Source organism: Anomaloglossus baeobatrachus, chromosome 5 (assembly GCF_048569485.1).
Source record: "Anomaloglossus baeobatrachus isolate aAnoBae1 chromosome 5, aAnoBae1.hap1, whole genome shotgun sequence".
NCBI classification, from domain to species: Eukaryota; Metazoa; Chordata; class Amphibia; order Anura; family Aromobatidae; genus Anomaloglossus; species Anomaloglossus baeobatrachus.
This window is the reverse complement of record NC_134357.1, coordinates 595998996-596025859: the sequence shown is the minus strand read 5'-3', so window position 1 is coordinate 596025859 and position 26864 is coordinate 595998996. Positions and strand designations below refer to the sequence as shown.

The 26864-nt window shown below is 47.6% G+C and overlaps 1 protein-coding gene across 1 annotated transcript in view; it reads left to right on the top strand.

The window, feature by feature from the left end:
• The window catches only part of CACNG4 (calcium voltage-gated channel auxiliary subunit gamma 4), a 51537-nt gene that overhangs the window by 13079 nt on the left and 11594 nt on the right, over positions 1-26864 (top strand). Inside the window, exon 2 of the mRNA XM_075348026.1 lies at positions 21313-21396. Within this exon, the coding sequence (XP_075204141.1) occupies positions 21313-21396 (84 nt within the window). The remainder of the gene's footprint in view (positions 1-21312; positions 21397-26864) is intronic.

Below are 26864 nucleotides of genomic sequence, written 5' to 3'. Positions count from 1 at the left end.
CGTGCTACATCCGCCATACTCCGCACTCCCCATCGTGCTGCATCCCCCATGCTGCGCACTCCCAAACGTGCTCCATCCGCCATGCTGCGCACTCCCAAACGTGCTCCATCCCCTATGCTGCGCACCCCCCATCGTGCTCCATCTCCCATCCTGCGCACTCCCAAACGTGGTCCATCCGCCATGCTGCGCACTCCCAAACGTGCTCCATCCGCCATGCTGCGCATTCCCAAACGTGCTCCATCCGCCATGCTGCGCACTCCCAAACGTGCTCCATCCGCCATGCTGCGCACTCCCAAACGTGCTCCATCCGCCATGCTGCGCACTCCCAAACGTGCTCCATCCGCCATGCTGCGCACTCCCAAACGTGCTCCATCCCCCATGCAGCGCACTCCCCATCGTGCTCCATCCCCCATGCAGCGCACTCCCCATCGTGCTCCATCTCCCATGCTGCGCACTCCCAAACGTGCTGCATCTCCCATGCTGCGCACTCCAAAACGTGCTGCATCCGCCATGCTGCGCACTCCCAAACGTGGTCCATCCGCCATGCTGCGCACTCCCAAACGTGCTACATCCACCATACTCCGCACTCCCCATCGTGCTGCATCCCCCATGCTGCGCACTCCCAAACGTGCTCCATCCGCCATGCTGCGCACTCCCAAACGTGCTCCATCCCCTATGTTGCGCACCCCCCATCATGCTCCATCTCCCATCCTGCGCACTCCCAAACGTGGTCCATCCGCCATGCTGCGCACTCCCAAACGTGCTCCATCCGCCATGCTGCGCACTCCCAAACGTGCTTCATCCGCCATGCTGCGCACTCCCAAACGTGCTCCATCCGCCATGCTGCGCACTCCCAAACGTGCTCCATCCGCCATGCTGCGCACTCCCAAACGTGCTCCATCCGCCATGCTGCGCACTCCCAAACGTGCTCCATCCGCCATGCTGCGCACTCCCAAACGTGCTCCATCCGCCATGCTGCGCACTCCCAAACGTGCTCCATCCGCCATGCTGCGCACTCCCAAACGTGCTCCATCCGCCATGCTACGCACTCCCAAACGTGCTCCATCCGCCATGCTGCGCCAGCATCAGCCTCTCTACCCGCAGCATCAGCCTCTCTCCTCCCAGCATCAGCCTCTCTCCCCGCAGCATCAGCCTCTCTGTCCCCAGCATCAGCCTCTCTGTCCCCAGCATCAGCCTCTCTGTCCCAAGCATCAGCCTCTCTGTCCCAAGCATCAGCCTCTCTGTCCCCAGCATCAGCCTCTCTGTCCCCAGCATCAGCCTCTCTGTCCCCAGCATCAGCCTCTCTGTCCCCAGCATCAGCCTCTCCATCCCAGCCTTCCCCAGGATCAGCCTCTCTCATCCCAGAATCAGCCTCTCTGTCCCCAGCATCAGCCTCTCTGTCCCCAGCATCAGCCTCTCTGTCCCAAGCATCAGCCTCTCTGTCCCAAGCATCAGCCTCTCTGTCCCAAGCATCAGCCTCTCTGTCCCAAGCATCAGCCTCTCTGTCCCCAGCATCAGCCTCTCTGTCCCAAGCATCAGCCTCTCTGTCCCCAGCATCAGCCTCTCTGTCCCCAGCATCAGCCTCTCTGTCCCCAGCATCAGCCTCTCCATCCCAGCCTTCCCCAGGATCAGCCTCTCTCATCCCAGCATCAGCCTCTCTGTCCCCAGCATCAGCCTCTCTGTCCCCAGCATCAGCCTCTCTGTCCCCAGCATCAGCCTCTCTCATCCCAGCATCAGCCTCTCTCATCCCAGCATCAGCCTCTCTGTCCCCAGCATCAGCCTCCCCATCCCAGCCTTCCCCAGGATCAGCCTCTCTCCTCCCAGCCTCCTCCAGCACGCCATGCTCCTCTGCCGACACTCACAGATCCGATCGCATACACTCACACACCGACACACACCCGATCGCATACACTCACACACACACATTGACTATATTGCACATACGTGCTCATACTCACAACATCCGGAGATACCACATGCTTCTGGCCATGTGATCCTCCGGCAGGTCCTGGAAGGTCACAACAGCACAGTATCGAGGCCGAGAAGCAAGCGATATCGCCGGATGCTGTGAGTGTGTGGATGCGATGTGTGTGTGAGGTGTGTGTGAGAGTGAGTGTGATCTGATGTGTGTGTATGTGTGTGTGTGTGCTGTTATGTGTGTGCGTGTGGATCTTCCGCCGCTGCAGGACCTTGATGTGCTGGTAACTATGCTAGCATGGTTACCAGCGCATCACGTCTCCCACTCGCACGGGAGCCCACACCAGCATACGGCGGCAAGGCCAGCAATGCGAGGGTAAGTGTCGGCTGGGTTGGCGGCGTACGCCGATGTGGGCTCCCGTTGGGGGGGGGGGTTGTACAGTACTCACCTGGGAGCCGTGACCGTGTCAGTTCGTAGAGCTAGCGTCCATTGCGTGAGGGGGGCGTGGCGTGGCGTGGCCGAGTTGCCAATGCCTGCAGGGTGCCGGGGCGAGAGGCCAATCTGTGGGGGGGGCGGAGCCTGGGCGAGCGGCTGGCCAATCCGTGTGGGGGCGCAGCCTGGGCGAGCGGCCAATCCGTGTGGGGGGGCGGGGCCATGGCGAGCCCAGCGGCCAATCAGCTTTGTGTCACCGTAAGGACACAATGTCACCGGAAGGACACAATTTTGAAGCATGACAGACAGACAGACAGACAGACAGATAGAATAAGGCAATTATATATATAGATATTTAATATTGTAGAGTAGCAGGAATGTTATTTACTACTCTCTTCTTACTGCACTAGACCATGCCAGATGTTATTTTTAACTCCTCTACTTCTCTAGACCACCAGGGATGTTACCTTTAACCCACAAGACATAATAAACCTTGTTAGAATGATGCATTTGACGGGATTAATTGGGGTTTTTGATGAAGATGACAGCTCCTCTCATATCTTCATATCCAGTGAACTCTGTATTTTGTACAGTCCTCTATTAACATTATTCATCCTCATGGCGTCATCAGTGCCGGCTCCAGGCAGAACGAGAGAAAGTGACAATGACGGCGCGCAGCAGCCGGAGCCAGGGGGGAGAGGGCACAAAATGCAAATACTGGAGACACATCACATATTAACATAGTGATATAGGTAAAAGGATAATGTCACAGAGACCTCTGGTGGTCCCGGACACGCGGCTCCCACCTGTGTGCAGACACTGAACCTTCACCGACAACCCGCAGCCACAACACAGGTACATACAGCGTGTGCAGGACTATCAGAAGTGAGTATACAGTGGTATGGAAAGTATTCACACCCCTTTACATTTTTCACTTTGTTTCATTGCAGCCATTTGGTAAATTCTCATTAATGTGCACTCTGCACCCATCCCCCATCTTGACAGAAAAAAACTGAAGTGTAAAAATTTTTGCAAATTTATTAAACAAGAAAAACTGAAATATCACATGGTCATAAGTATTCAGCCCCTTTCCTCAGTATATCACATGGTCATAAGTATTCAGCCCCTTTCCTCAGTATATCACATGGTCATAAGTATTCAGCCCCTTTCCTCAGTATATCCAATGGTCATAAGTATTCAGCCCCTTTGCTCAGTATATCCCATGGTCAAAGTATTCAGCCCCTTTGCTCAGGCACTCATATGTAAGTCCTATGCTGTCCATTTCCTTGTGATCCTCCTTGAGATGGTTCTGCTCCTTCATTGGGGTCCAGCTGTGTGTAATTACATTGATAGGACGTGATTTGGAAAGGCGCACCCCTGTCTATATAAGACCTCCCAGCTCACACTGCATGTCACACCAAATGAGGATCATGAGGTCAAAGGAACTGTCCCAGGAGCTCAGAGACAGAATTGTGGCAAGGCACAGATCTGGCCATGGTTACAAAAGAATTTCTGTAGTACTCAAGGTTCCTAACAGTACAGTGGCCTCCATAATCCTTACATGGAAGAAGTTTGGGACCAGCAGAACTCTTCCTAGACCCGGCCGTCCAGCCAAACTGAGCAATCGTGGGAGAAGAGCCTTGGTGAGAGAGGGAAAGAAGAACCCCAAGATCACTGTGGCTGAGCTCCAGAGATGCAGTAGGGAGATCGGAGAAAGTTCCACAAAGTCACCTATCACTGCAGCCTCCATCAGTCGGGCCTTTATGGCAGAGTGGCCCGACAGAAGCCTCTCCTCAGTACAAGGTAACATGAAGAAGAGACCTGACCAGTATACACCAACACTGGGAACGTGGAGAAGAGATCTGACCAGTATACACCAACACTGGGAACGTGGAGAAGAGACCTGACCAGTATACACCAACACTGGGAACGTGGAGAAGAGACCTGACCAGTATACACCAACACTGGGAACATGGAGAAGAGACCTGACCAGTATACACCAACACAGGGAACGTGGAGAAGAGACCTAACCAGTATACACCAACACTGGGAACATGGAGAAGAGACCTGACCAGTATACACCAACACTGGGAACATGGAGAAGAGACCTGACCAGTATACACCAACACTGGGAACGTGGAGAAGAGACCTGACCAGTATACACCAACACTGGGAACATGGAGAAGAGACCTGACCAGTATACACCAACACTGGGAACGTGGAGAAGAGACCTGACCAGTATACACCAACACTGGGAACATAAGAGACCTGACCAGTATACACCAACACTGGGAACGTGGAGAAGAGACCTGACCAGTATACACCAACACTGGGAACGTGGAGAAGAGACCTGACCAGTATACACCAACACTGGGAACATGGAGAAGAGACCTGACCAGTATACACCAACACTGGGAACATGGGGAAGAGACCTGACCAGTATACACCAACACTGGGAACGTGGAGAAGAGACCTGACCAGTATACACCAACACTGGGAACATGGAGAAGAGAGACCTGACCAGTATACACCAACACTGGGAACGTGGAGAAGAGACCTGACCAGTATACACCAACACTGGGAATGTGTCGAAGAGACCTGACCAGTATACACCAATACTGGGAACATGGAGAAGAGACCTGACCAGTATACACCAACACTGGGAACCTGGAGAAGAGACCTGACCAGTATACACCAACACTGGGAACGTGGAGAAGAGACCTGACCAGTATACACCAATACTGGGAACATGGAGAAGAGACCTGACCAGTATACACCAACACTGGGAACGTGGAGAAGAGACCCGACCAGTATACACCAACACTGAGAACCTGGAGAAGAGACCTGACCAGTATACACCAACACTGGGAATGTGGAGAAGAGATCTGACCAGTATACACCAACACTGGGAACGTGGAGAAGAGACCTGACCAGTATACACCAACACTGGGAACGTGGAGAAGAGACCTGACCAGTATACACCAACACTGGGAACGTGGAGAAGAGACCTGACCAGTATACACCAACACTGGGAACATAAGAGACCTGACCAGTATACACCAACACTGGGAACGTGGAGAAGAGACCTGACCAGTATACACCAATACTGGGAACGTGGAGAAGAGACCTGACCAGTATACACCAACACTGGGAACATGGAGAAGAGAGACCTGACCAGTATACACCAACACTGGGAACCTGGAGAAGAGACCTGACCAGTATACACCAACACTGGGAACGTGGAGAAGAGAACTGACCAGTATACACCTACACTGGGAACATGAAAAGACCCGACCAGTATACACCAACACTGGGAACGTGGAGAAGAGGCCTGACCAGTATACACCAACACTGGGAACGTGGAGAAGAGGCCTGACCAGTATACACCAACACTGGGAACGTGGAGAAGAGAACTGACCAGTATACACCTACACTGGGAACGTGGAGAAGAGACCTGACCAGTATACACCTACACTGGGAACATGGAGAAGAGACCTGACCAGTATACACCAACACTGGGAACGTGGAGAAGAGAACTGACCAGTATACACCAACACTGGGAACATGGAGAAGAGACCTGACCAGTATACACCAACACTGGGAACATGGAGAAGAGACCTGACCAGTATACACCAACACTAGGAACGTGGAGAAGAGACCTGACCAGTATACACCAACACTGGGAACATGGAGAAGAGACCTGACCAGTATACACCAACACTGGGAACGTGGAGAAGAGAACTGACCAGTATACACAAACACTGGGAATATGGAGAAGAGACCTGACCAGTATACACCAACACTGGGAACATGGAGAAGAGACCTGACCAGTATACACAAACACTGGGAACGTGGAGAAGAGACCTGACCAGTATACACCAACACTGGGAACATGGAGAAGAGACCTGACCAGTATACACCAACACTGAGAACGTGGAGAAGAGACCTGACCAGTATACACCAACACTGGGAACGTGGAGAAGAGACCTGACCAGTATACACCAACACTTGGAACCTGGAGAAGAGACCTGACCAGTATACACCAACACTGGGAACGTGGAGAAGAGAACTGACCAGTATACACCTACACTGGGAACGTGGAGAAGAGACCTGACCAGTATACACCTACACTGGGAACATGGAGAAGAGACCTGACCAGTATACACCAACACTGGGAACGTGGAGAAGAGAACTGACCAGTATACACCAACACTGGGAACGTGGCGAAGAGACCTGACCAGTATACACCTACACTGGGAACATGGAGAAGAGACCTGACCAGTATACACCAACACTGGGAACGTGGAGAAGAGAACTGACCAGTATACACCAGCACTGGGAACGTGGAGAAGAGACCTGACCAGTATACATGAACACTGGGAACGGGGAGAAGAAACCGGACCAGTATTCAACAACACTGGGAACGTGGAGAAGAGACCTGACCAGTATACACCAACGCTGGGAACGTGGAGAAGAGACCTGACCAGTATACACCAACACTGGGAACATGGAGAAGAGACCTGACCAGTATACACCAACACTGGGAACATGGAGAAGAGACCTGACCAGTATACACCAACACTAGGAACGTGGAGAAGAGACCTGACCAGTATACACCAACACTGGGAACATGGAGAAGAGACCTGACCAGTATACACCAACACTGGGAACGTGGAGAAGAGAACTGACCAGTATACACCAACACTGGGAACGTGGAGAAGAGACCTGACCAGTATACACCAACACTGGGAACGTGGAGAAGAGACCTGACCAGTATACACCAACACTGGAACCTGGAGAAGAGACCTGACCAGTATACACCAACACTGGGAACATGGAGAAGAGAACTGACCAGTATATACCAACACTGGGAACGTGGAGAAGAGACCTGACCAGTATACACCAACACTAGGAACATAGAGAAGAGACCTGACCAGTATACACCAACACTGGGAACGTGGAGAAGAGACCTGACCAGTATACACCAACACTAGGAACATAGAGAAGAGACCTGACCAGGATACACCAACACTGGGAACGTGGAGAAGAGAACTGACCAGTATACACCAACACTGGGAACGTGGAGAAGAGACCTGACCAGTATACACCAACACTGGGAACGTGGAGAAGAGACCTGACCAGTATACACCAACACTGGGAACATGGAGAAGAGACCTGACCAGTATACACCAACACTGGGAACATGGAGAAGAGACCTGACCAGCATACACCAACACTAGGAACATAGAGAAGAGACCTGACCAGTATACACCAACACTGGGAACATGGAGAAGAGACCTGACCAGGATACACCAACACTGGGAACGTGGAGAAGAGAACTGACCAGTATATACCAACACTGGGAACGTGGAGAAGAGACCTGACCAGTATACACCAACACTGGGAACATGGAGAAGAGACCTGACCAGTATACACCAACACTGAGAACCTGGAGAAGAGACCTGACCAGTATACACCAACACTGGGAACGTGGAGAAGAGACCTGACCAGTATACACCAACACTGGGAACGTGGAGAAGAGAACTGACCAGTATACACCAACACTGGGAACGTGGAGAAGAGACCTGACCAGTATACACCAACACTGGGAACATGGAGAAGAGACCTGACCAGTATACACCAACACTGGGAACGTGGAGAAGAGAACTGACCAGTATACACCAACAATGGGAACATGGAGAAGAGACCTGACCAGTATACACCAACACTGGGAACGTGGAGAAGAGACCTGACCAGTATACACCAACACTGGGAACATGGAGAAGAGACCTGACCAGTATACACCAACACTGGGAACGTGGAGAAGAGACCTGACCAGTATACACCAACACTGGGAACGTGGAGAAGAGACCTGACCAGTATACACCAACACTGGGAACGTGGAGAAGAGACCTGACCAGTATACACCAACACTGGGAACGTGGAGAAGAGACCTGACCAGTATACACTAACACTAGGAACGTGGAGAAGAGACCTGACCAGTATACACCAACACTGGGAACATGGAGAAGAGACCTGACCAGTATACACCAACACTGGGAACGTGGAGAAGAGAACTGACCAGTATACACAAACACTGGGAACATGGAGAAGAGACCTGACCAGTATACACCAACACTGGGAACATGGAGAAGAGACCTGACCAGTATACACCAACACTGGGAACATGGAGAAGAGACCTGACCAGTATACACCAACACTGGGAACGTGGAGAAGAGACCTGACCAGTATACACCAACACTGGGAACGTGGAGAAGAGACCTGACCAGTATACACCAACACTGGGAACGTGGAGAAGAGACCTGACCAGTATACACCAACACTGGGAACATGGAGAAGAGACCTGACCAGTATACACCAACACTGGGAACGTGGAGAAGAGAACTGACCAGTATACACCAACACTGGGAACGTGGAGAAGAGACCTGACCAGTATACACCAACACTAGGAACGTGGAGAAGAGACCTGACCAGTATACACCAACACTGGGAACATGGAGAAGAGACCTGACCAGTATACACCAACACTGGGAACGTGGAGAAGAGAACTGACCAGTATACACAAACACTGGGAACATGGAGAAGAGACCTGACCAGTATACACCAACACTGGGAACATGGAGAAGAGACCTGACCAGTATACACCAACACTGGGAACATGGAGAAGAGACCTGACCAGTATACACCAACACTGGGAACGTGGAGAAGAGACCTGACCAGTATACACCAACACTGGGAACGTGGAGAAGAGACCTGACCAGTATACACCAACACTGGGAACGTGGAGAAGAGACCTGACCAGTATACACCAACACTGGGAACATGGAGAAGAGACCTGACCAGTATACACCAACACTGGGAACGTGGAGAAGAGAACTGACCAGTATACACCAACACTGGGAACGTGGAGAAGAGACCTGACCAGTATACACCAACACTGGGAACGTGGAGAAGAGACCTGACCAGTATACACCAACACTGGAACCTGGAGAAGAGACCTGACCAGTATACACCAACACTGGGAACATGGAGAAGAGAACTGACCAGTATATACATACACTGGGAACGTGGAGAAGAGACCTGACCAGTATACACCAACACTAGGAACATAGAGAAGAGACCTGACCAGTATACACCAACACTGGGAACGTGGAGAAGAGACCTGACCAGTATACACCAACACTAGGAACATAGAGAAGAGACCTGACCAGGATACACCAACACTGGGAACGTGGAGAAGAGAACTGACCAGTATACACCAACACTGGGAACGTGGAGAAGAGACCTGACCAGTATACACCAACACTGGGAACGTGGAGAAGAGACCTGACCAGTATACACCAACACTGGGAACATGGAGAAGAGACCTGACCAGTATACACCAACACTGGGAACATGGAGAAGAGACCTGACCAGCATACACCAACACTAGGAACATAGAGAAGAGACCTGACCAGTATACACCAACACTGGGAACATGGAGAAGAGACCTGACCAGGATACACCAACACTGGGAACGTGGAGAAGAGACCTGACCAGTATACACCAACACTGGGAACGTGGAGAAGAGAACTGACCAGTATATACCAACACTGGGAACGTGGAGAAGAGACCTGACCAGTATACACCAACACTGAGAACCTGGAGAAGAGACCTGACCAGTATACACCAACACTGGGAACGTGGAGAAGAGACCTGACCAGTATACACCAACACTGGGAACGTGGAGAAGAGAACTGACCAGTATACACCAACACTGGGAACGTGGAGAAGAGACCTGACCAGTATACACCAACACTGGGAACATGGAGAAGAGACCTGACCAGTATACACCAACACTGGGAACGTGGAGAAGAGAACTGACCAGTATACACCAACACTGGGAACGTGGCGAAGAGACCTGACCAGTATACACCAACACTGGGAACGTGGAGAAGAGAACTGACCAGTATACACCAACACTGGGAACGTGGAGAAGAGAACTGACCAGTATACACCAACACTGGGAACGTGGAGAAGAGAACTGACCAGTATACACCAACACTGGGAACATGGAGAAGAGACCTGACCAGTATACACCAACACTGGGAACGTGGAGAAGAGACCTGACCAGTATACACCAACACTGGGAACATGGAGAAGAGACCTGACCAGTATACACCAACACTGGGAACGTGGAGAAGAGACCTGACCAGTATACACCAACACTGGGAACGTGGAGAAGAGACCTGACCAGTATACACCAACACTGGGAACGTGGAGAAGAGACCTGACCAGTATACACCAACACTGGGAACACAGAGAAGAGACCTGACCAGTATACACCAACACTGGGAACGTGGAGAAGAGACCTGACCAGTATACACCAACACTGGGAACATGGAGAAGAGAACTGACCAGTATACACCAACACTGGGAACGTAGAGAAGAGACCTGACCAGTATACACCAACACTGGGAACGTGGAGAAGAGACCTGACCAGTATACACCAACACTGGGAACGTGGAGAAGAGACCTGACCAGTATACACAAACACTGGGAACGTGGAGAAGAGAACTGACCAGTATATTCATCAGCAAGAGAAAAAATCCAGCATCAGGACGGAGATATAAATATAAAACTTAGAAATTTATTGGGATCCGTTAAAAATGTGAGTACAGTGGGGAACACAGTGACACAGGGGAACAGGTGCTATCCTACGCGTTTCAACCTTACGGTCTTGGGTGGTTATCTAAAATAAGGGGGATCCCACGTTGTTTCTTCATTTAATTATTTATTTATTTGTCTAATAGCTGTAAAATATCTATCTACCTATCTATCTACACTTGAAACTACAAGTTTCCATCCTCTCTCTATACAGACACATCTGCAGGTTTTCCCCTCCGCTCAGTATACAGACACATCTGCAGGTTTTTCCCTCCGCTCTCTATACAGACACATCTGCAGGTTTTTCCCTCCTCTCTCCATACAGACACATCTGCAGGTTTTTCCCTCCGCTCTCTATACAGACACATCTGCAGGTTTTTCCCTCCTCTCTCTATACAGACACATCTGCAGGTTTTCCCCTCTGCTCTCTATACAGACACATCTGCAGGTTTTCCCCTCCGCTCTCTATATAGACACATCTGCAGGATTTTCCCTCCTCTCTCTATACAGACACATCTGCAGGTTTTCCCCTCTGCTCTCTATACAGACACATCTGCAGGTTTTTCCCTCCGCTCTGTATACAGACACATCTGCAGGTTTTTCCCTCCTCTCTCTATACAGACACATCTGCAGGTTTTTCCCTCCATTCTCTATATAGACATATCTGCAGGTTTTTCCCTTCGCTGTCTATACAGACACATCTGCAGGTTTTTCCCTTCACTCTCTATACAGACACATCTGCAGGATTTTCCCTCCGCTCTCTATACAGACACATCTGCAGGTTTATCCCTCCTCACTCAGTGTATATATACAATTCATGCTGTGAGAATATATACGTGAGTCGCCATCTTCTTCCGTCCCCGTTAATCCACCGGTTTGCTTATCGGGGTGAATGCTCATTGGAGGTGACAGCCATATACTCGGCGCGGCGCGCTTGTGTATGAGATGTGGCATTTGGTGAGGGATTGGGGACAGGCATCCTCCGGCAGGAGATGCTCCTAGCTCTGCCCCTGTCACGTCATTAGGAAGCCTCGTTATGCCGTCTCTGAGATCTGAGTCACATCTGAGCCCTGGCGCTGGAGACACCCGCGATCAGCGCCAGTCCGGGCTGTCTCCCATCCTCCTCCACCACTATGACGCTGTTCACACTTCTCCCGGTGAAGATGTGTCCTACTTTTATGTGACAGTGCATCGTGTAAACATTTTAGAAGCTTTAAAAAATGCATTAAAAATTTCACTAAACTGCACCTTCAAGTTGTGGAGAAGCTGAATCTACAAGAAACACGACCACCACTGAGCAAGACACAGACGTACAAGGTGTTCAATGCACAGAGAGATAGCCGAGGTGAAGAAGCTGAACCCGTCCACCACTGAGCAAGACACAGAAGTGCAAGGTGTTCAGTACTCAGAGATATAGCCGAGGTGAGGAGGCTGAGCCTGACCACCACTGAGCAAGACACAGAAGTACAAATTGTTCAGTGCTCAGAGACATAACCGAGGTGAGGAGGCTGAGCCCGACCACCACAAGGTGTTCATTGATAAGAGACATGGCCAAGGTGAGAAGGCTGAACCTGACCACCACTGAGAAACACACAGAAGTACAAGTTGTTCAGTGGTCAGAGACATGACCGAGGTGAGGAGGCTGAGCCTAGCCACCAATAAGCAAGACACAGAAGTACAAGTGTTCAGTGATAAGAGCCCCAGCCAAAATGAGGAGGCTGAGCCTGACAACCACTGAGCAAAACACAGAAGTACAAGGTGTTCAGTGCTCAGAGATATGGCCAAGGTGAGGAGGCTGAGCCTGACCACCACTGAGCAAGACACAGAAGTACAAGCTGATCAGTGCTCAGAGACATAGCTGAGGTGAGGAAGCTAAGCCCGACCGCCATCAAGCAAGATATAGAAGTACAAGGTGTTCAGTGCTCAGAGACATAGCCGAGGTGAGGAGGCTGAACCCGACCACCACTGAGAAACACACAGAAGTACAAGTTGTTCAGTGGTCAGAGACATAGCCGAGGTGAGGAGGCTGAACCCGACCACCACTGAGAAACACACAGAAGTACAAGTTGTTCAGTGGTCAGAGACATAGCCGAGGTGAGGAGGCTGAACCCGACCACCACTGAGAAACACACAGAAGTACAAGTTGTTCAGTGGTCAGAGACATAGCCGAGGTGAGGAGCCTGAACCCGACCACCACTGAGAAACACACAGAAGTACAAGTTGTTCAGTGGTCAGAGACATAGCCGAGGTGAGGAGGCTGAACCCGACCACCACTGAGAAACACACAGAAGTACAAGTTGTTCAGTGGTCAGAGACATAGCCGAGGTGAGGAGGCTGAACCCGACCACCACTGAGCAAGACACAGAAGTACAAGCTGTTCAGTGATAAGAGACACATCCGAGGTGAGGAGGCTGAACCTGACCACCACTGAGGAAGACACAGAAGTACAAGGTGTTCAGTGCTCAGATACACGGCCGAGGTGAGAAAGCTGAGCCCGACCACTACTGAGCAATACACAGAAGTAGGTGTTTAGTGTTCAGTGATAAGAGACATAGCTGAGGTGGGGAGACTGAACCCGACCACCAATGAGCAAGGTACAAAAGTACAAGGTGTTCAATGGTCAGAGAAATGGGTGAGGTGAGGAGTAACAGGTGCCACTGACATGATCGGTACCACTGAGATACTGGTCTACACGGATAAAAGACTGAGCTGTAGGCCTGTTTGTTGCTCACTTGTCAGCTGCATCTGTGTAAGCATTTCCTCTGAAACCATCAGTATCAGCTCAGGTCTTAGCTTTATCCTCACAATGCCACGCTTATTTGATAACAGGAGAGTCTCCATCCATGATCGTAATCACTTTATAGTTTTCTCATGTGACATTAGGAAAAATCTGCTGAATATATACACATTAGTAGAAAAGATGTGCTGCCTATATACACATTTGGTCATCTTACCCTTTGCCGCTCTACACGCTACAGTGATTATCTTCATCTCTGCCTCCTGTACCGATAGAACAGGACAGAGTAGTTTGGCTTTTATTACCTCATGTGTAACGGCAGCATAACCAGTGTAGCATCGACCAGTATCTTAATCTCTTCTTTATATATAAAATAAATAAATAAATCTTATTTAGACCATTCATATAACTTTAGCTCTCACTATGATATAGCAAGTGGTCATCTGTACTGGACATAGGAACTAATCAAATAACATATAGGACAAGATTTTTTCCTATTTTTCACTTTCTCATTTAGCAGACACGTATCTTACTAATCCAGGATATATGACTGTAGCAGGGAAAGAGCCAGTCTCAAGTTCTCTTTAATATGCATTAAATTATAAAGTATCAAAAACTACTTTAACATAGTAAACCCTATCTCTGCAGCTGCTCAACCTCCCTGTGATGGTGGGATATTGTGGGTCATGTACCATTTTGTGTTTTGGGCGTGGTGGGCTGTCTATTTGATATATTGTTTATCCTGTCTGCAGGGTTATAACTCCTTGAAGCGCTTCTGTCCTTAGGTGTGGGGGAGGGGGCCTGGAATCCACCTAAACTCTCTGCTTACCTGAAGAATTGGGCAGTCTGTTGGAGAACTTCACGAGAGAAGGAAGAAGATTGATCCTCTGGGCTGAAGCTGCGGCTTCTCAGAGAGACCTGGACATTTATCGCTTTTTGGATTATATTCGTGTTTCTGGACTATTTTTACCCTCTGTTTTGTGGATTAGGTTATGGACCATTTGATTTGCTTGGAATAAATGTTCTTTGGATTGTACAGCCATCTCTCGCTCTGTTGATTGTGTGATATTGGAAAAGGACCCCGTCACACTCCCTCCTTATAGATGGGGGGCAGTGGTGTCCATCTCTTCCAGCTACTCTTTTGTTAGAAGAAACATGATAAGAGAAAGGTAGAAATTGAGTTTAGGTTTGATCTCTCCACAATTTAAACAATAATCTCCATCATACATTCTACACTATACATACTGCAGACGTCCACTGTACTGGTCCATTATCAAAAATTCATGCAGCATGTAGTTTCTTCACATCGTCCTTTGTCAGATTCTTTCATGTCTGGATACTGGAACCTAATGAGCTTTCTTTTGTACTACAGGAGGCTTCTGCTGGCAATCATCAACATCTAATATTACAATCAAACCCTAAGGACCAATGACCAGTATAATGATAAATCCCCACTTACACACTAATCACTTTCTCAGTTCTTGGACCAGACTATTTCATACAAAATAACTTACCCGGAATGGAGATAGACCAAGCTTACAGAAAAAGTAAGGCAAGGTTGTAAGAATAAGCTTCTTACCTTGTGCTGCAGCTATTAGCATTACTTTTTCTAGAGGGTCCATTCTCACTCGAGATCCACATGTAGAATACCTGTCTGGGTCCCTGTTCATGATGCCATGTTTTGTGAGCAAAATACAATCTATCAGATTTGAACTCCAAATTAATATTTGTTTTACGAGCGCTCAGGAAATCAGTACAGCACAGTCTAATATATTCTTCTGGAAACGTCTCCTTTATTAGACCAGTTTATAAAGGATTTCTGGGATTTTTTACCATAATAGTTGAGTCCTCTACCATAAGGGTTGGGTCATCTACAGAGACACATAGCTTTCATATGGTCTTCAGTTATGTTAGTTGGTTATTCTACTATAATGTGTGTTTTACTCAAGTAGTTGGGTCTTTTACCAGGATGATTGGGTGTTCTAGAATGGGCGATCATTTTCCTATTCTGATGTTTTGGCCTCCTCTTTGGTGGTTGTGGCATCTACTCATCTACTTCATTATAGCCATTCCCTCTTTTTGACGCTTTTGAGCTTGGTACTGTGATATGGTGAATTGGGGATACTATTCAGTATTAGCACAGCTGACATTCGTCCAGCAGGGTTGTATCTATATCTCATATTGTGAAAGAGAAGACAATGGGACGTCAGGAGAACAGCGGGAGGTGTCATGGGAGGACGATTCATGGGGAGCTGAAGTCGACTAATGCAACAGCTCATCTCTGGTGAGATGGTCCGCGAGCTGCCAAACCGTCACAGGGAGAGAACTACATGTAACTACATGTAACCTGTGCTCCACCCCCACCCCATACATCATGGGTGGAGGTATATAATAACACGGACAGGAAAAATGATTCATGGGTGAGAAAGATTATCAATTACATCGTCTGAGATGAAGTGCGACTGTAAGACATACTGAAGACACCTGATGACACCACCATGTATGGGGAATGTAAGGAATTACTCCCTGTTATCAGCTATTACTGGGGGAGGTGACTGTAGGACAGGTGACTACAATCTATTATTCCCTGTTATCAGACATTACTGGTGGAGGGGACTGTCACGGGGTCCTTCATCCCATATCACACAATCAACAGAGCAAGAGATGATTGAACCATCCAAAGAATATTTATTCCATCTAATCCAGAATGTCCATTAAATAATCCACCACACGGAGGGTAAAATAGTCCAGTAATGGCATAAATGTCCTGGGGATCAGTCACAATCCTCCAGCAGTCCTTTTCCAGGGGATTCGGGGTTTCTCACAGTCTCTCTGGGGTGTCAACTTCTCCCTCAGAGGATCAATCTTACTCCTTCTTTCTTGTCTTTCTCACCTAGAATCACTAATCCCACAGGTAAGCAAAGAGTTTGGGTGGATTCCAGGCCCCTTCCCCCACACCTAGGGACAGACGCACTGCAAGGGGATATAACCTGACTTAACAGGACAAAAATATATTGAATAGACAGCCCACCATGCCCAAAACATGAACCCACACAAAATGGTACATAACACACAATATCCCACCATCACAACCTCTCCCTCCTTCTTAATAAGTGAGTACGCTATGAGGTCTACACAGACCTCTGGCCACCTCACTTAGGTCCATGCTGCTCAGATGTGGATAGGCCCTTGTACAGCAGTAGGGTTGGAAGGACAAGCTTCCCTTTGTGTCCTCCTTCACTCAAACTGTGTTTCCTGCCCCCACAAATCGGCATTGTAGATCTCTCACATCATTTCCTAGGAGAATATCTGCAGGCAGCCACTCATCACCCCAACCTCACATTCCTTGACCCCAAAGCCAAAGTCCAGATCTACAGTCGCCTTTGGGATATTCCTCCTTTGTCCTCCAGCCAATTCAATAACAATCCCTGGTCCATGATGTATCGCCTCTGGCCGAACCACCCGGGGATCAGCTATTGTGAGAAATGCCCCGGAGTCACAAAATCTAGTGACTCTCTGTCCATCCAGCACAACCTCCTGTAAGTGCTGACTTTGATGGGAAGAGGAACTCGGGGCTGTGGCTCACACCCCATAAAACCCTAGTTGTCGACCATGAGTGTCTGAGTCATTAGGCAAGTCAACTTGAAGGGTGAGAACTCTTCCCCCCTTGTATTTGGCTGTAGAGAATGGACAGGTCGATTTGGTGAAAGGTCATTCTTCAACTGACCAAGTGTTTTGCAGATACCCAGGCTGCCCATGTCGATAACATCTCCTCTGCGTCGTACTCCTTCTAATGTGCATTCTGGAGAAGGCAGTAGGAGAACCTGGTGACAAAGGCTGGAGGCCATACACTCCAACAGGGGTATCTAGGGTGCAGAGGTCAGCGGTACACTCCGGTGGAGGTGGTGGTACCTCTTCCTCAAGGCAGAATGGAATGCACAAAATGCACCGGACGAGGTGGAGGTGCATGGGGGTCCCTCCGAGACCTTGCGGGACAACTGAATTGCATGTGCCCAGGATGCCCGCACCCATAACATCTCCTCTCTGTGATTCCCTCAGGGCGTGTTCAGAACTGTTGGGGCCCAGAATTGTTAGACGTGGGCGTCATCGGCCTGCGGCTGCATGGAAGGGTAGATATAACTGGAGAGGGTCGGGGGGAGGAGCATGTAACAGCGTGTCCCTCCCCCGCCTGTGCTCATGGTGTAATAGTCTGTCCCTCCTTGACTGTCTTGTATCTACTACTTCTGGTGGGAGATTGTTTGTTCTTCTCAGCATGGGACTCCTCCAATCCACAACTTGGTAGACAGAACAGAGCCAGGACGTCTAGAATCCTTACATGTATCAAATGTCCAGGGGAGGTGGGCCCTTCTGCCCACTTAAGGGGCTGATCCCAGGAGAGGATAATAATGAGACCCATGTTAGTCAGTTTGTTGGAGCTCGGCTAGAGAAGGACTCAAATCTATAGCTGAGGCTAGATCCTAGAGCCTGTGTATGGACTGTTACAGATTGGAGATCAGTGGCCATGTGGGATTGTGTTTTGTTGTTCACCCTGTTGGACTCAAGGAACGCATATAAGGACCATTGCCATATTTTTCCTGGCGTCGGAATACCGGGAGGCGCCCCCGGCTCTGTTGTCCTGTTGTGGACTCCTTGCAGACTTTAACGATTTATATTCATGTTTCGTGCTTTATCTTTGTGATTCCAATAAAGCCCTTTGGATTGTTCCTCGGCCTGGCGTCCCTTACTTCTCTGTTGCATACCCCGTCACAGAGCAGGCTGTGGCTTATTGTCCAGAAGCCTCCTCCATTGCGGTCGGATAGTAAGGGCCTCATCAGGCAGGGCTGCAGATCTATACAAGGCGCATGGTGTGCGTTCTCTGACCCATTCCCGTATTTCTGAGGGACACTTGTAAAGAAATTGTTCTATAAGAAATACCTGTATAACGTCTTCCACAGTGAAGGCGTCTTCCGCTTCCAGCCATCTTCAACATGCCTGGGACATCTTATGAGCATACATCCTAAACGATCCCCCTGTGGTGCATGGGAGGTCTCGGAACTGTGCCCTATGTGAGTCTGGGGTGATGGTAATCCAGGATAGTCCGCTTTACAATGTTGTAATCCCGGTTCTGCTGTGAGGCAATGGTGCGATAAGCCTCTGCCAGGCTCCGTTCAGGAATCCCACTAACAAACGCCTCCAGCCAGAGTGGGGAACCTCCATCATGTCACACTGCTGCTCGAAGTCCTTGAAGAACCCCTCCACATCTCCAGAAGCCTCATCACATGGCTTGAAGTCCACCCGGGTGATCCGTACAGACTCCCGGATCGCTGGGTTTACTCCAACTCACATTACTCCCTCTGCCGGACTCCATTGCTTCTTGTCTCCTCTGTGCTCGGCGAGCAGCCTCCTCCTTATACTCCTGAGATACACCGGGGCCAAGAGCTGCCATCGCTTCTTCATACCACACCAACCACTGGCTTTTTGAGTTAGGGATCCTTGTCTCCAGTGCTTGTCCGTCAGACATCTGTGAGGAGGTGGACTGGCTCGCACCCACCAGTAGATCAATTAAGGCCTCTTTCCTCAGTCCCTGGTAGCTCAGGCTCAGATCTCTGGCTCTCTCCTGTAGACTGGATGCGATCCAGTTTCTGTACTCACTCTGTGGGTGGATCTCCATTAGGCTGCGCTCTGTTGATCCCACCGCTGCCACCATTTGTGACAGGGTCCTTCTCCCATATCACACAATCAACAGAGCGAGAGATGGCGGTACAATCCAAAGAGCATTTATTCCATGCAATACAGAATGTCCATCAAATAATCCACCACACAGAGGGTAAAATAGTCCATTAATGGCATAAATGTCTCGGAGTTCAGTCACAATCCTCCAGCAGTCCTTCTCCAGGGGATTCGGGGTTTCTCACAGTCTCTCTAGGGTGTCAACGTCCCCCTCAGAGGATGAATCTTCCTGCTTCTCTATGGTCTTTCTCACCCAGAATCACTAATCTCCCAGGTAAGCAGAGAGTTTGGGTGGATCCCAGGCCCCCTCCCCCAGACCTAGGGACAGAAGCGCTGCAAGGGGTTATAACCTGATTTAACAGGACAAACAATATATTGAATAGACAGACCACTACGCCCAAAACATGAACCCACACAAAATGGTACATAACCCCCAATATCACTCTATCACAACCTGCCCCCCTTCTGAATAAGTGAGTACTCCATGAGGTCTACACAGACCTCTGACCCCCTCACTTACATAACCCACAGTATCACACCATCACAGGGACTGTAGGACACGTGGGCACAATCTATTACTCCCTGTTATCAGACATTACTGGGGGAGGAGACTGTAGGACAGGTGAGTACAATCTGTTACTCCCTGTTGTCAGCCATTACTGGGGAGGAGACTGTAGGACAGGTTAATACAATCTATTACTCCCTGTTATCAGTCATTACTGGGGGAGGAGACTGTAGGACAGGTGAGTACAATCTGTTACTCCCTGTTGTCAGCCATTACTGGGGAGGAGACTGTAGGACAGGTTAATACAATCTATTACTCCCTGTTATCAGTCATTACTGGGGGAGGACACTGTAGGACAGGTGAGTACAATCTGTTACTCCCTGTTATCAGCCATTACTGGGGGAGGAGACTGTAGGACAGGTGAGTACGATCTATTACTCCCTGTTATCAGCCATTACTGGTGGAGGAGACTGTAGGACAGGTGAGTACAATCTATTACTCCCTGTTATCAGTCATTACTGGGGGAGGAGACTGTAGGACAGGTGAGTACAATCTATTACTCCCTGTTATCAGCCATTACTGGGGGAGGAGAATGTAGGACAGGTGAGTACAATCTATTACTCCCTGTTATCAGTCATTACTGGGGGAGGAGACTATAGGACAGGTGAGTACAATCTGTTACTCCCTGTTATCAGTCATTACTGGGGGAGGACACTGTAGGACAGGTGAGTACAATCTGTTACTCCCTGTTATCAGCCATTACTGGGGAAGGACACTGTAGGACAGGTGAGTACAATCTATTACTCCCTGTTATCAGTCATTACTGGGGGAGGAGACTGTAGGACAGGTGAGTACAATCTGTTACTCCCTGTTATCAGCCATTACTGGGGAAGGACACTGTAGGACAGGTGAGTACAATCTATTACTCCCTGTTATCAGCCATTACTGGGGGAGGAGACTGTAGGACAGGTGAGTACAATCTATTACTCCCTGTTATCAGTCATTACTGGGGGAGGAGACTGTAGGACAGGTGAGTACAATCTATTACTCCCTGTTATCAGTCATTACTGGGGGAGGAGACTGTAGGACAGGTGAGTACAATCTATTACTCCCTGTTATCAGCCATTACTGGGGGAGGAGACTGTAGGACAGGTGAGTACAATCTATTACTCCCTGTTATCAGCCATTACTAGGGAGAGTGAACTGACTTTATGGAGGTAAGGTGTTAGTAGCGGGGGGTGAAATTGCTTTTTTACATTTTCACTTAGTATTTAGACAATTCTGGGGAATATTCATCCGCCATGTTTTCTTCTGTTTCTTCAGGTCTCTACAGGGGAAACTGCTTCAGGATTAATCACTTCCCAGAAGATAATGACTACGACCACGACAGCTCTGAATATCTGTTGCGTAAGTATGAGGACTATTATATTATACCAGTGATGTCATCACCAGGGGGCGTGGCTGTATATAAGGGGTGTGTCTCCTGTCTGATCTCATGCCATACCAGTGATGTCATCACCAGGGGGCGTGGCTGTATATAAGGGGTGTGCTCTCATCTCTGATCTCATGCCATACCAGTGATGTCATCACCAGGGGGTGTGGCTGTATATAAGGGGTGTGGCCTCCTGACTGATCTCATGCCATACCAGTGATGTCATCACTAGGGGGCGGGACTGACAACCTCTCACACATGTAAACAGGCAGGTTGTGACATTTTTCATTTATGGATATAATACTCTTTCAATATAGGTCTATTTTTTATAGCAAAAAACAAACATTGGTTTTCAATATTTAGACAAATTCTGTTCTTCATAGAGACAGTAAAGTGATTACATAGGGAAAAAGTCCCCACAGCACAGGTCAGGTGCAGCATTGTCCCCGCGCGTTTCATGCCACAGCCTCACTTATATTGCCACTCTGTACAATCTGTGACAAAACCGTCAGAGGAGGCCAGATGTGACCCCGGACAGAACATCACACAGCAGAAATGTGGGTGCGGGGCCCAATACCTGGCACAGGTCGATGACTTCAGGTTTCCAGTTCAGCAAGCACCAAACAGGAGACAAAGGATTTCCAAAAATAGTGCGAGCCTGGAGGCCTGAACTGAAGCGTTAACAAAACCATCAGCAAAAAGAGTGAAAGGAAGAGGAAAAAGGTACAATGTAACAAAGGAATGAAACAATGGATACAATGTAACAGAGAGGAGAAACATCGTATACAATGTAACAGAGAGGAGAAACACCAGATACAATGTAACAGAGAGGAGAAACACCGGATACAATGTAACAGAGAGGAGAAACACCAGATACAATGTAACAGAGAGGAGAAACACCAGATACAATGTAACAGAGAGGAGAAACATCAGATACAATGTAACAGAGAGGAGAAACACCAGATACAATGTAACAGAGAGGAGAAACACCAGATACAATGTAACAGAGAGGAGAAACACCAGATACAATGTAACAGAGAGGAGAAACACCAGATACAATGTAACAGAGAGGAGAAACACCAGATACAATGTAACAGAGAGGAGAAACACTGGATACAATTTAACAAAGGAATGAAACACCAGATACAATGTAACAGAGAGGAGAAACATCAGATACAATGTAACAGAGAGGAGAAACACCAGATACAATGTAACAGAGAAGAGAAACACCAGATACAATGTAACAGAGAAGAGAAACACCAGATACAATGTAACAGAGAGGAGAAACACCAGATACAATGTAACAAAGGAATGAAACACCAGATACAATGTAACAGAGAGGAGAAACATCGGATAAAATGTAACAGAGAGGAGAAACACCAGATACAATGTAACAGAGAGGAGAAACACCGGATACAATGTAACAGAGAGGAGAAACACCGGATACAATGTAACAGAGAGGAGAAACACCGGATACAATGTAACAGAGAGGAGAAACACCAGATACAATGTAACAGAGAGGAGAAACACCAGATACAAATATAACAGAGAGGAGAAACACCAGATACAATGTAACAAAAGAATGAAACACCAGATACAATGTAACAGAGAGGAGAAACCTCGGATACAATGTAACAGAGAGGAGAAACACCAGATACAATGTAAAAGAGAGGAGAAACACCAGATACAATGTAACAAAGGAATGAAACACCAGATACAATGTAACAGAGAGGAGAAACACCAGATACAATGTAACAGAGAGGAGAAACACCAGATACAATGTAAAAGAGGAGAAACACCAGATACAATGTAACAAAGGAATGAAACACCAGATACAATGTAACAGAGAGGAGAAACATCGGATACAATGTAACAGAGAGGAGAAACACTGGATACAATGTAACAGAGAGGAGAAACACCAGATACAATGTAACAGAGAGGAGAAACACCAGATACAATGTAACAGAGAGGAGAAACACCAGATACAATGTAACAGAGAGGAGAAACACCAGATACAATATAACAGAGAGGAGAAACACCGGATACAATGTAACAGAGAGGAGAAACACCGGATACAATGTAACAGAGAGGAGAGACACCGGATACAATGTAACAGAAAGGAGAAACACCAGAAACAATGTAACAGAAAGGAGAAACACCAGATACAATGTAACAGAGAGGAGAAACACTAGATACAATGTAACAGAGAGGAGAAACACCAGATACAATGTAACAGAGAGGAGAAACACCAGATACAATGTAACAAAGGAATGAAACAATGGATACAATGTAACAGAGAGGAGAAACACCAGATACAATGTAACAGAGAGGAGAAACATCGGATACAATGTAACAGTGAAGAGAGACACCGATACAAAGGAATGAAACAATGGATACAATGTAACAGAGAGGAGAAATACCGGATACAATGTAACAGAGAGGAGAAACACTGGATACAATGTAACAGAGAGGAGAAACATCGGATACAATGTAACAGAGAGGAGAAACACCAGATACAATGTAACAAAGGAATGAAACAATGGATACAATGTAACAGAGAGGAGAACCATCAGATACAATGTAACAGAGAGGAGAAACACTGGATACAATGTAACAGAGAGGAGAAACACCAGATACAATGTAACAGAGAGGAGAAACACCAGATACAATGTAACAGAGAGGAGAAACACCAGATACAATGTAACAGAGAAGTGAGACACTGGATACAATGTAACAACGGAATGAACCAATGGATACAATGTAACAGAGAGGAGAAACACCGGATACAATGTAACAGAGAGGAGAAACACCAGATACAATGTAACAAAGGAATGAAACAATGGATACAATGTAACAGAGAGGAGAAACACCAGATACAATGTAACAGAGAGGAGAAACACTGGATACAATGTAACAGAGAGGAGAAACACCAGATACAATGTAACAGAGAGGAGAAACACCAGATACAATGTAACAGAGAGGAGAAACACCAGATACAATGTAACAGAGAGGAGAAACACCGGATACAATGTAACAGAAAGGAGAAACACCAGATACAATGTAACAGAGAGGAGAAACACCAGATACAATGTAACAAAGGAATGAACAATGGATACAATGTAACAGAGAGGAGAAACACCAGATACAATGTAACAGAGAGGAGAAACACCAGATACAATGTAACAGAGAGGAGAAACACCGGATACAATGTAACAGAGAGGAGAAACACTGGTACAATGTAACAGAGAGGAGAAACACCAGATACAATGTAACAGAGAGGAGAAACACCGGATACAATGTAGCAAAGGAATGAAACACCAGATACAATGTAACAGAGAGGAGAAACACCAGATACAATGTAACAGAGAGGAGAAACACTGGATACAATGTAACAGAGAGGAGAAACAGCAGATACAATGTAACAGAGAGGAGAAACGCCAGATGCAATGTAACAGAGAGGAGAAACACCGGATACAATGTAACAGAGAGGAGAAACACCAGATACAATGTAACAGAGAGGAGAAACAGCAGATACAATGTAACAGAGAGGAGAAACACCAGATACAACGTAACAGAGAGGAGAAACAGCAGATACAATGTAACAGAGAGGAGAAACAGCAGATACAATGTAACAGAGAAGAGAAACACAAGATACAATGTAATAGAGAGGAGAAACACCAGATACAATGTAACAGAGAAGAGAAACACCAGATATAATGTAACAGAGAGGAGAAACACCAGATACAATGTAACAGAGAAGAGAAACACAAGATACAATGTAATAGAGAGGAGAAACAGCAGATACAATGTAACAGAGAAGAGAAACACCAGATACAATGTAACAGAGAAGAGAAACACAAGATACAATGTAATAGAGAGGAGAAACACCAGATACAATGTAACAGAGAAGAGAAACACCAAATATAATGTAACAGAGAGGAGAAACACCAGATACAATGTAACAGAGAGGAGAAACACCAGATACAATGTAACAGAGAGGAGAAACACTGGATACAATGTAACAGGGAGGAGAAACACCAGATACAATGTAACAGAGAGGAGAAACACCGGATACAATGTAACAGAGAGGAGAAACACCAGATACAATGTAACAGAGAGGAGAAACACCAGATACAATGTAACAGAGAGGAGAAACACCAGATACAATGTAACAGAGAGGAGAAACACTGGATACAATGTAACAGGGAGGAGAAACACCAGATACAATGTAACAGAGAGGAGAAACACCGGATACAATGTAACAAAGCGGAGAAACACCGGATACAATGTAACAGAGAGGAGAAACAGCAGATACAATGTAACAGAGAGGAGAAACACCAGATACAATGTAACAGAGAGGAGAAACACCGGATACAATGTAACAGAGAGGAGAAACACCAGATACAATGTAACAGAGAGGAGAAACAGCAGATTCAATGTAACAGAGAGGAGAAACACCAGATACAATGTAACAGAGAGGAGAAACACCGGATACAATGTAACAGAGAGGAGAAACACCGGATACAATGTAACAGAGAGGAGAAAAACCGGATACAATGTAACAGGGAGGAGAAACACCAGATACAATGTAACAGAGAGGAGAAACACCGGATACAATGTAACAAAGCGGAGAAACACCGGATACAATGTAACAGAGAGGAGAAACAGCAGATACAATGTAACAGAGAGGAGAAACACCAGATACAATGTAACAGAGAGGAGAAACACCGGATACAATGTAACAGAGAGGAGAAACACCAGATACAATGTAACAGAGAGGAGAAACAGCAGATACAATGTAACAGAGAGGAGAAACACCAGATACAATGTAACAGAGAAGAGAAACACCGGATACAATGTAACAGAGAGGAGAAACACCAGATACAATGTAACAGAGAGGAGAAACATCAGATACAAAGTAACAGAGAGGTGAACCAATGGATACAATGTAACAAATGTGAAACACCGGTGTGAGGTAAATCCGGAGATATGACGATAAATCATGACATTCAAGTCATGTCAGGAAGCCCTCTCCTGGTGTCACTACCCCCTTCCCTTCACACAACTGGTTTAGCAACAAATCCATGGCCATGTCCTGTGATATGGAAATTAGGTGGCTTTAGGACAATGGATACAGGATGACTCCCTGCCGTCACCCTGTAGTAGGAGCTGCTAGCTAGTTAGCAAGGCTATGGAAATAGCCAGACAGAACGACTCCAGTAAAAAATGGTTCATATCTCGCAAGCCATATCTCCGATAAATATGGCAACCATAACAATGGTGTCTCCGCATGTGGACGATGCTGGCACACCCTTTTTATGGAAGTAGGACATTGGGAAACACACCAAACGTGATATCAGCCATATGGGAACTCGTAGACAGGTCATGAGTCCCCTCGTTCTGCAGCTAAATTCATAACTGTCACAATGAGAGCATTGGCGTC